The sequence below is a fragment of the Panthera onca genome, chromosome D1, assembly GCF_046562875.1.
Source record: "Panthera onca isolate mPanOnc1 chromosome D1, mPanOnc1 haplotype 2, whole genome shotgun sequence".
In the NCBI taxonomy this organism is placed as follows: Eukaryota; Metazoa; Chordata; class Mammalia; order Carnivora; family Felidae; genus Panthera; species Panthera onca.
In genome coordinates this window covers 57893175-57904876 of record NC_138348.1, presented here as the reverse complement: position 1 = coordinate 57904876, position 11702 = coordinate 57893175, and the positions used below count along the sequence as shown (strand labels likewise).

General features: G+C 40.1%; 1 protein-coding gene across 1 annotated transcript; it reads left to right on the top strand.

Moving 5' to 3' along the window:
* Positions 1–7790: 7790 nt before the first annotated feature.
* LIPT2 (lipoyl(octanoyl) transferase 2) lies at positions 7791–9875 on the top strand. Its single transcript, XM_060605643.3, has 2 exons — positions 7791–8366; positions 8902–9875. The coding sequence occupies exons 1-2, from the start codon at positions 7901–7903 to the stop codon at positions 9129–9131; spliced, it is 696 nt and encodes a 231-aa protein (XP_060461626.1). The 5' UTR covers positions 7791–7900; the 3' UTR covers positions 9132–9875.
* Positions 9876–11702: the final 1827 nt, after the last annotated feature.

The window sequence follows — 11702 nt, the reverse complement described above, 5'->3', positions numbered from 1 at the left end:
AGCAGAATATACATTTTTTTAAATCTTTATATTTATCTTTGAGGGACAGAGAGACAAGAGAGACAGAGTGTTAGCGGGGGAGGGACAGAAAGAGGGAGACACAGAATCTGAAGCAGGCTCCAGGCTCTGAGCTGTCAGTACAGAGCCTGACGCAGGGGCTTGAACTCAGGAGCTGTGAGATCATGACCTGAGCTGAAGTCAGACACTCAACCAACTGGGCCACTCAGGTGCCCCACAGAATATACATTTTTTAAGCTGCCCACAGAATGTATACCAAGATAGACCGCATGCTAGGCCATTAAGAAACTTTTTTTTTAGGGGCACCTGGGTGGCTCAGCCGGTTGAGCATCTGGCTTCAGCTCAGGTCATGATCTCGCAGTTCATGGGTTCAAGCCCCACATCAGGCTCTGTGCTGACAACTCAGAGCCTAGAGCCTGCTTCGGAATCTGTGTCTCCCTCTCTCTCTGCTCCTCCCCCACTTGTGCTCTGTCTCTCTCTCTCTCTTTCAAAAATAAATAAAAACATTTAAAAATAATTTTTTTTAAAAGAAACTTTTTTTTTTTTTTAAGAATTGGAATCAAATAGTGTGTTCTCTGTCCCAGTGGACTCAAACTAGAAATCAGTAACAGAAAGATAACAGGAATACAGTATACTTAGAAATAATACATAAGTCACAAAGGAAGTCTCAAAGGAAATAAAAAAAGATGCATTAAACTGAATGAAGAAGATCATACAATATATCAAATTTTGTGGGATATAGCTAAAGTCACACTGAGAAGGAAAAATTTGCAGCACTACATCCATACACTGGAAAAGAGGAAAAATCTAATATCAATTCTCTGAGCTCCCACATAGAAATTATTTGGAAAAGAAGAACAAAATAAATCCAGAGCAAGCAGAAAGAGGCAAATAATAAAGAGCAGAAATCAATGAAATTAGAAACACAAAAACAATGGAAACAATGAAACAAAGAGCCAATTCTTTGGAAAAATAATAAAATTGACAAATTTCTAAAAAGACAAACAAAGAAGAGAGAGAGAACACAAATGACCAGTATCAGGAATGACAAAACGGACATCATTACAGACAACATAAGCATTAATAGGAAAATAAGTGAGTACCACAAACAATTCTACATACATAATTTGAAAACTTAGATGAAATAGACCAATTCCTTGAAAAACACAAACTACTATAATTCACCCATATGAAATAGATAATTAAAAAAATTTTTTTTAACCTTTATTTATTTTTTTGAGACAGAGAGAGACAGAGCATGAACGGGGGAGGGTCAGAGAGAGGGAGACACAGAATCCAAAACAGTCTCCAGGCTCTGAGCTGTCAGCACAGAGCCCGACGTGGGGCTTGGACTCACAGACCGTGAGATCATGACCTGAGCTGAAGTCGGACGCTCAACCAACTGAGCCACCCAGGCGCCCCTGAAATAGATAATTTTAACAGACCTATAATTATTAATAAAATTGAATTTGTAATTTTAAAACTTCCCAAATCTCCAGACCCAGATGGTTTCACAGAGATTCTACCAAATGTTTAAAAAAAGAATGAAGACAATCTACACAATCCCTTCCAGAAAACAAAAAAGGAAAAATACTTCACAATTCATTTTATGAATCTAGCATTACCCTATACCAAAACCAAAGAAGCACAAAAAGGGAAAACTTGAAACCAATATCTGTCATAAACTTAGATGCAAAAATCCTCAGCAAAATATTAGCAAACCAAATAGAATGATGTATAAAAAAAATTATTCACCATAACCAAGTGGGATTTATTCCAGCTATGCAAAGCTAGTCAACATCTAAAATTTAATCAATGATATCTACCACATTAACAGGTTAAAGAAGAAAAAAGCCACATGATAATGTATCATTGCAAAAAAAAAAAAACAAAAAAACAAAAAACTTTTAACAGGATTCAACACCCTTCATGATAAAAAATAAAATAAAAATAAAAAAATAAACCTCTTAGGAAAACATGAATAGAGGGAAACCTCCTCAACTTAATAAAGACCATCTACAACAAGCCTACAACTAACCATTTATTTAACAGTGAAAGATAAATGCTTTTCCCCAAAGACTGGAAAAAGGCAAGGAGGTCTGTTCTTACTACTCTTATTCAAAGGCAAAACAAAGGCAAAACAAATCAATTAAATGCATACCCATCAGAAAGGAAGAAAATAGAACTGTCTATTTGCAGATGACAAAATTATCTACTTATCTACATGGAAAATCCTAAAGAATCTACCTACAATTCCTAGGGTTAATAAGTGAGTTCAGCAAGGTATCTTGCAGGATGCAAAGTAAACATACAAAACTCAATTGCATTTCTATATATTTGCAATGAACACATGGACACAGAAATTAAAAATACAATACCATTTAGAATTACTCAAAAGAGAAATATTTAGGTATAAATCTAACAAAATATATATAGATTTGTATGCTGAAAAGTACAAAATGCTGATGAAAGAAGTCAAAAAAGATCTAAATAAATGGTGAGACATACCACATTCATAGACTGGAAGACCCAATATAGCAAATATGGCAATTCTTCCTGAATTGATACACACGTTCAATGCAATTCCATCAAGATTTTTTAGATATATACAAGGTTATTCTAAAGTTTATATGGAAATGCAAAAAACTAAAACAATTTAGAATAACTACAACAATTTTGGAAAAAAGAAGAATAAAGTGGGAGGAATGAGAATATTTGATTTTAAAACTTATTATATAGTTACAGCAATCAATAATATATGGTATTGGTGTGGGGAAAGACACATAGTTCAATTAGTGTGGGGATCAATCATAGAATCCTGAAATCATCCCATACAAATGTGCCCAACTCTTTTTTGTGGGTTTTGTTTTGTTTTGGTTTGGGTTTTTTTGCAATCTCTACACCCAACGTGGGGCTCAAACTCATGACCCCAAGATCAAGAGTTGCATGCTCTTCCAACTGAGCCAGCCAGGTGCCCCTGTGGGTTTTTTTTTTTTTTTTTTAACATAAAACAGTCTTTAGTATAATGACTGAAATAAACAAAACATGATTAAAATAATTTTTAAATTATTTATTTTTTAAATTCCAGTATAGTTAACATAGAGTGTTATAGTAGTTTCAGATGTACAATATAGTGATTCAACAATTCTATGCAATACTTGGTGCTCTTAGTCCCCATGACCTTATTTCACACATCCTCCACCCCCAGCCCCACCTCCCTTCTGGTAACTATCAGTTTGTTCTCTATAGTTACAAGCCTGCTTTTTGGTTTGTCTCTTTTTTTCCTCATTCATTTCTTCATTCATTCACTCCACATATGAGTGAAACCATATGGTATCTGTCTTTCTCTGACTTATTTCACTTAGCATTATACCCTCTAGATCCATCCATGTTGTTGCAAATGACAAGAGTTCATTCTTATTTTTATGACTAATAGTCCATTGTATATATAGACCACATATTCTTTGTCCATTCATCAATCAATGGACATTTGGGTTGCTTACATATCTTGGTTATTGTAAATTATGCTGTGATGAATGTAGGGGAGCATATTATCTTTTCAAATTAGTATTTTCATTTTCTTTGGGTAAATACCAAGTAGTGGAATTACTGGACCATATGGCAATTTTATTCTTAATTTTTTGATGAAACTCCATACTATTTTCCACAGTGGCTGCACCTGTTTGCATTCCCACCAACAGTGCATGAGGGTTCCTTTTTCTTCACATCCTCACCAACACTTGTTGTTTCTTGTTTTTTATTTTAGCCATTCTGACAGGTGTGAGGTGATACCTCATTGTTGTTTTGATTTGCACTTCGCTGCTGATGAATGATATTGAGCATGTTTTCATGTGTCTGATGGCCATCTGGATGTCTTCTTTGGAAAAACTTCTGTTCATGTATTCTGCCCACATTTAATTGGGTTATTTGTGTTTTTTTTGGTGTTGAGTTGTATTAGTTCTTTATATATTTTGGATATTTACCCCTTATTAGATATATAATTTGCAATTATCTTCTCCCATTCAGTGGGTTGTCCTTTTGTTTTGTTGGTGGTTTCCTTCACTTTGCAGAAGCTTTTTATTTTGGTGTGGTCCCAATAGTTTATTTTCACTTTGGTTTCCCTTTCCAAAGGAGACATGTCTAGAAAAATGTTTCTACAGCTGATATCAAAGAGATTACTGTGTATTTTTTCTTCTAGGAATTTTATGGTTTCAGGTCTCACATTTATGTCTTAAATATATTTTATTTTTGTGTATAGTGTAAGAAAGTGGTCCAGTTTCATTCTTTTGCATGCAAATGTCCGGTTTTCCCAACACCATCTGTTGAAGAGATTATCTTTTTCCCATTGCATATTCTTGCGTCCTTTGTCATAGATTAATTGACTATATAACCAAGGGTTTATTTCTGGGTTTCCAATTCTGTTCTGTTGATCCATGTGCCTAATTTTTTGTTTTTTGCCATTACCATACTGTTTTGACTACTACAGCTTTGTAGTATATCTTAAAATCTGGGGTTGTGGTACCTCCAGTTTTGTTTTTCTTTTTCAAGATTGTTTTGGCTATTTTGGCTTTTGTGGTTTCAAACAAATTTTAGTATTATTTGTTCTAGTTCTGTGAAAAATGTTATTGGTATTTGATAGGGATTTATGCTGGTTTTTGACAAAGATGTAAGAGCAATAAATGTTGGAAACAGCCCTTTGAACAAATGGTGCTGGAGCCTGGAATATCCATAGGCAAAACAAAATTTAAAAATAATGACCAAAGTTTCAAAACTTAGGAAAAACACAGGAGAAGGTGATCAGGATCTAGAGGTAGGCAAAGATTAGACCAAAAGCACAATCCATGAAATGAAAAGTAGATAAATTGGACCTCATCACAATTACAACCATTTGCTCTTCAAAAGACCTTATTAAGAGGATGAAAATATAAGCCATAGAGTGGGAGAAGCTATTTACAAACCACTTACAAATCAAAAAGGACTAGTATTTAGAATATATAAAGAATTCTAAAAACTGAACAGTAAAAAAACACAATTAGGAAATAGGCAAAATACATGAACAGACATTTCATTGAAGAGGATATTCAAGTTGAAAATAAACACATGTAAAGATGTTCATCATTAGCCATTAAGGAAATACAAATTAAAGTCACAAAAAAATACCACTACACACCCATCAGAATGTCTAAAATAAAAATAGTGACAATGTCAAATGCTGGCAAGGATACAGAGAAATTAGATCACTCACAGATATATTGCTGGTGGGAATGTAAAATGGAACAACTAGTCTGGAAAGCAGTTTGGCAGTTTTTTGAAAAACTAAACATGCAAGTACATATGCCAGCAATTTTACTCCTAGCCATTTATTCCAGATAAATGAAAACTTATGTACATACACACACACACACACACACACACACACACACACACACACACACCTGTACACAAATGTTTGTAGCAGTTTTATCCAGAATATCTGAAAACTGGAAATAACCTAGCCATTCTTCAACAGGGGAATGGATAAACAAATTGTGGTATATCCCTACCATGATATAATACTCATCAATAAAAAGAAACGAACTATTGTTACATGCAACAACAATCAGAAAATTATGCTGAGAAAAAAAAGAGGAAATTCCAAAAATTTATACATTGTATCATTCCATTTATATAACACAGATTTGCGTTTCACAGTAGTTAAATAGTGCAGATAAAAAAGCAGATCATGAGGGATCCTTGCGGTGATGGAAATATTCTATATCCTGACTGTTCAATGTCAATAACCTAATTATGACATTGGCAAGGCATTACCATTGGGTAAAGGGTACACAAGATCTCTCTGTATTACTCCTCACAACTGCATGTGAGTCTACAATTTTCTTAAAATAAAAAATTAAATATATATAAAAATATTACCTTTGTGGTTTCTCTCTTGTCTGAATCCCAATTGATGCAATTCATCACACTGGGGAATTTCTCTTCTCTTCCTAGTTCACTCCAGTTTGCTGGGAGTTTTAGTCAGGGTATATGTTGATTTTTGCCAACTGCTTTTTTTGCATCTACTGAAAACATATAGTTTTTCTCTTTTATGGTGAATTATACTGATTTTATAACGTTAAACCAACCTTGCATTCCTGGGACACGTTACTTTATCATGATGTAATAATCCCTTTATACATTGCTGGATTCAATTTGCTAATATTTGCTTGGGATTTTAATGTCCATATTAGGAAATGTCTTTCAGATACCTAAGGGAGCAATGTTATTAGTTTCTAAAATTAAAAAGATACCTGGGAAAAAATAGTAAAATATTAAAATTTGACAAGGCTGGAGGGTGGTAAACAATAATTTGTTACATTATTATCTACACTTTCCTGCTTTCTTATTTTTTTTTTCTTTTCTATTGAACAGTCCTTGGCTGCAGCTTGTAAGATAGATTCAGATGATAGATTGAGGACATAAAAACTGGGTTCTTTATGCTATTAGGAATACAGGGATGGGATAGCCTTATGAATCCTGTTTATCTAGCAATGGGCCTAACAGCACATAGTTGCTAGTCAGTAAAAGTTTATTGAAGGAGTCCAAGTTTATTTAAATGACAATCCAATACAGGGGCACCTGGGTGGCTTAATTGGTTCAGCATCCGACTTCACTCAGGTCATGATCTCACAGTTCTTTTTTTTTTTTTTTTTTAATGTTTATTTATTTTTGAGAGAGAGAGAGAAAGACAGAGTATGAGCAGGGGAGGGGCAGAGAGAGAGAGATACACAGAACCCGAAACAGGCTCCAGGCTCTGAGCTCAGAGCCTGACGCGGGGCTTGAACTCACGAACCATAAGATCATGGACTGAGCTGCAATCGGACACTTAACCGACTGAGCCACCAGGCTCTCCATGATCTCACAGTTCTTTAGTTCGAGTCCCGCGTCGGGCTCTGAGCTGACAGCTCAGAGCCTGGAGCCTGCTTCGGATTCTGTGTCTCCCTCTGTCTCTGCCCCTCACCCGCTCATGCTCTCTCTCTCAAAAATAAACATTTAAAAAAAATAATAAATAAAATAAATAACAATCCAATACAACATAATGGATGCTGTGGTCCAGACCCACTCTCAGGATCTAGCCAGTCATTTCCCCAGCTTCTGGAAGTAGGCTGCTTATGGCTCATAATTCTTCTCTGGGAATTGCCTTCCACAGAAGGAATGAAACTTGCCAAAAGTTACAGATAGCCTCTATCACTGGTCAATGATAGGATATAAACTACTGGCCCCTGTTCTTTAATTTGGAACAACTCTTAAAGGTCATCCTAGGCTCAGAGTATTCTTTGAGGTTGGCTGAGGCCTCTAAAGCGATTGTTTCAGTTTTTCTCCGTCTGCGATCCTGCTTCCATCACTCTCGCAGGCGGGGTCTTGACAGTAATCCCCACCCCCTCCTCGCCATAAAATTTCTGCACGTTCACCTGCTTTTCAGAGTCTCTTCATCGGGCAACTCCACCCAGGACACACACTAGCCTATTTTATATTTTTTTCCTAGCACTTGTCAATGTGTGAAATAACCTTGTTTATTCGATGCTTTAATACTTGCTTATTTAAGACTGTAAATCAGGCAACTCCACCCAGGACAGACTTTTTTCCCCATACACTGTGCACCACTGTATCAGGCGCCTAGAGCAGGGCCTACAGAACACAAGCAGACCCTAAATACTGGTTGTTGAAATAAATGAATGGAAGAAACACACCTGATGCTGGGTCTTGGGCTCACAATCTCTCTAGAGCTAGAGGAGCGGCAGCCGGGGAGGGGCCCCAAGTCCCCGCCCCTCCTGGCACGCCCCTCCCTTCCCCGCCCGCCGGCCTAGGCAGGGGGCGGGACCTCGCAGAAGGAGCTGCTGACGCGATGTTGCAGCCCGTGGTACGGCTGGTGCGGCTAAATCGGCTGCCCTACGCGGAGCTGCTGGCCCTGCAGGAGCGCTGGTTGCGACGGCTGCAGGCCGAACCAGGCAGTGAGGCCCTGTCGGCGGCTGAGGCGGGCGCGCTCCTGCTCTGCGAGCCCGCGGGGCCCGTATACACATCTGGGCTGCGCGGCGGCCTGACGCCGGAGGAAACGGCGCGGCTGCGGGCCTTGGGCGCCGAGGTACGCGCCACAGGCCGCGGTGGCCTGGCCACTTTCCATGGGCCGGGCCAGCTGCTCTGCCACTCGGTGCTAGATCTGCGACGCCTGGGCCTGCGCCTGCGCACCCACGTGGCTGCGCTGGAGTCGTGCGCGGTGCGCGTGTGCGAGCTCCAGGGCTTGCACGGAGCCCGCGCGCGGCCCCCACCCTACACCGGCGTCTGGCTGGGGGAGCGCAAAGTCTGCGCGATCGGTTAGTGCTATGGGCTAGGGCGGGGCTGGGGCGGGGCTTGGCAGAACTGGACCAATGGAGGTGAGGGCAAGCGCGGGCTGGGAGGAAGTGGATCTGGCGCGGGCTTTAATAAATCAAAATTCCCCGCTGCGTTTGAGTTTTTAAGCCTTCTCACGGATCTCATTTTCGCAGCTCTCAGGAGGGCCTTCAATGGTCATTTCCAATATTCATCTTTTTGAGAAGTGAATTGCCATGTTACTTCCAATGAATCACAATGTCTGGACGATAATGAAGCTTAGTAGTTTTCAAACTTTTTTTTAAACAACTTAATCTGTTAAAAGACATTTTCTGGAATTTCCATAATTGCAGCAGCTGTGGAGTCACACACTCCTCTCCAGCTTTGTCCCCCTCCCCCGATCTGTGCACAACCCCTTGAATGCTCAAAAACAAAGCTGGAAAACCGGTGATCCAGTCCAGTTCCTTCATTGTACCGAGGGGATCTTGAAGCCCAGGGAGGAAAGGTATCTACTCTGAGACCCTTTCGCTTGTCTTGCAGGAGTCCGCTGTGGAAGGCACATCACGTCCCACGGCCTGGCTCTGAACTGTTCTACAGACCTCGTGTGGTTTGAGCACATCGTCCCCTGCGGGCTGGTTGGGACAGGCGTCACCTCTCTGAGTGAGGAACTCCAAAGGCACGTCAGTGTGGATGAAGTAATACCACCTTTCCTTGAGGCCTTTAGGGAGACCTACAAATGCACATTTATCTCAGAGGACAGCCCCAACTAAAGGATGTTCATGTTATCACAGCTGGGAGGTTGTGCTTGAAAAGCACCAAGCCTGACTTGGAGTCACGGAAACCCAGATTCTAGACCTGGCCCTGTCATTCACTCACCATGAGACTATGAACAAATTATGAGCCCTTAGCATTGTTTCCATATGTGTACTGGTTTATTTATATCTTCTCATCTACCTCAGATATAGTAGATTTGAAAACATTCTGAAAAGCAACACATGCTATATAAATGTAAGACATTAGCACTGCTATTGACATCATTTTCTCAGCTTAGAGAAACTCAGACGTAATCAGTTCTCAAATATTTATTGCTTCCTAAATACTGTATTTAATTGGACAATTCTGAGATCCAGTTCCTTTGACTTTATAGGAATCATACCTCTGGATAGCCCAGGTGAAGGTAATGTGGTGGGGTGCTTTTTCATTCTCAAGAGATCTAGGTGCTTTCTGCAATGGAAGGAAAAAAGGGAAGGGATCTTTAAAGAACAAAATGAGATTTTTGCCTTCCTGGGTTGGATTCTCCAAGCCCAATAGCTATTTTTAGTTAGGTAACCTGAGCTAGACCAGAGCCAGGGAAAAGACCAGAGTAATATCTTACATTATACAAATGTCAAAGGTAGAAGTAAGTTTTCCTTAAGTGAGATCCCTCAATTTATAAAGCTGTGTAATTATTCATTGCTATGCAACAAATCACCCCAAAATGTAATGGCTTAAAACAATAAACATTGTCTCATATATATTATGTGGGTCAGGAATTTGGGAGAAGCTTAGCTGGGTGGTTCTGGGTGGAGATCTCTTATCAGGTATAGTCAAGATGTCAGCTGGGGCAGCCATCATCTGAAGGCTTGACTGGGATTGGAGGATCACTTTCAAAGATGGTTCACTCTGATTCGTTGGTACTGGTTGTTGACAGGGGGCCTGGGTTCTTCACCATGTGAGCCGCTCCATAGAGCTGCTTTTTCTCCTAGAGCAAGTGATGCCTGAAAGAGACAAGGTGGAAGCCAAAATGTCTTATGACCCAGCCTTGGAAGTTACAGAGTCATTTCTACAGTCTCCTAACACGGGAACCCTACTCAGTGTGGAAGGGACTGCACAGGGTGATGGGAAGTAAAGATCTTTAGGACTACCTTAGAGACTGGCTACCACAGGCAGTTAGGGTGGAAAGATCCTTGAATGAGAAGACAGGTGACCCAGGTTGCAGTCCCAGCTTTTTGAGCAAGTCGTTTACCCTCTCTGCACTTCAGTTTGCCCTACACAAGCACTGTTCAATAGAAATACAATGTGAGCCACATTGTAATTTTATGTTTTCTAGTAGCCACATTAAAAAGGAAAAATAAACAGGTGACATTAATGATACTTTAATTAACCTAATAGACCCCAGATATTGTCAGTATAAAAATGTTTTACATTCCTTTTCTCCGTACTATATCCAGATATTCAGTGTGTATTTTCCGCTTTATAGCACATCTCATTTTGGAGTCATCACACTTCAGCTCTTCAGTAGTCACATGTGGCTAGAGGCTACCACACGGTAAAGTGCAGCTTTAGGTAATATGGTATCTAAAGTCCTTTTTGGAGCTTCCAGTATCCTGTGGCCCCACTGCCTTGGAGAAGAAAGAGGAGTTCTCCCACTTCTGGGGCACACAGTTTATATCAGTTATTCAAGCTGGAAGAGAATTTGGAGGTATGTACCTGTCTCCTCATTGTACAGAGATGAAACCAAGACTTTGGAAAAAACTTGCTCAAGACCACACAGTAAGTTAATCACAAAGCTAGGACTGGGTCCCAGATATAAGCCCATTTCTCATGCTCTTTTCCTGCTCTGCATACTGACTTAGAGCTCAGGGTAATATGCTTTCCATCATGGACACTTGGTCAGTATTCGTGGATTGCTAGTTTGTCCACCCGTCATTAACCTATATTCTTTCTAGGCCTTTTATTTCCCTCCATGGAGCCAACAGTACTGTTGTAGGAATGTGGGAGGTGAGTAGTAGTTGATAATTACTTTGTAGTATTACTGCCAAGAAGGAAAACAATTATTCCCGGGAAAAGTGGAGTTAGGTTCTCATGGTTGGAAGGCTGTGCATAGTGTTGCTCCCCATCTAGTACTCGACTCCCCTCTCTAGCAACCCTAGCAACTGACCATAAAGCCTGATCTTGAATACCTCCAGAGACTGGTAAAGAAACATTCACTCCATTTATTTTTGGTACCAGGTACTGTGTTAGCCCTCTTAAGTACATTCTCTCATTTAGCAACTGGATCACTGGGAATCGTTCTGCATGGTGTAGTGACTGAGTTACCTGGCCTTCCTGAGCCTGTCTCATTAGGCTCAAGGCTTGACACAGAATAGGCAGCGGGAAATGTATGGTAGTTATTAATGTTCACCAAATATTTCAGGCAGGGGGCACCTGGGTGACTCAGTCGGTTGAGCGTCCGACTTCAGCTCAGGTCATGATCTCACAGCTTGTGAGTTCGAGCCCTGCATTGGGCTCTGTGCTGACAGCTCAGAGCCTGGAGCCTGCTTCAGGTTCTGTGTCTCCCTCTCTGTCTCCCCCTAACCCAC

What these genes read in the sequence shown, in the direction of transcription:
- LIPT2 (XM_060605643.3), top strand. Translation starts at nt 7,901, where the DNA reads ATGTTGCAGCCCGTGGTACGGCTGGTGCGGCTAAATCGGCTGCCCTAC. An exon ending in GCGCAAAGTCTGCGCGATCG is followed by an intron (nt 8,367 to 8,901) that starts GTTAGTGCTATG and finishes CTTGTCTTGCAG; the next exon opens with GAGTCCGCTGTGGAAGGCAC.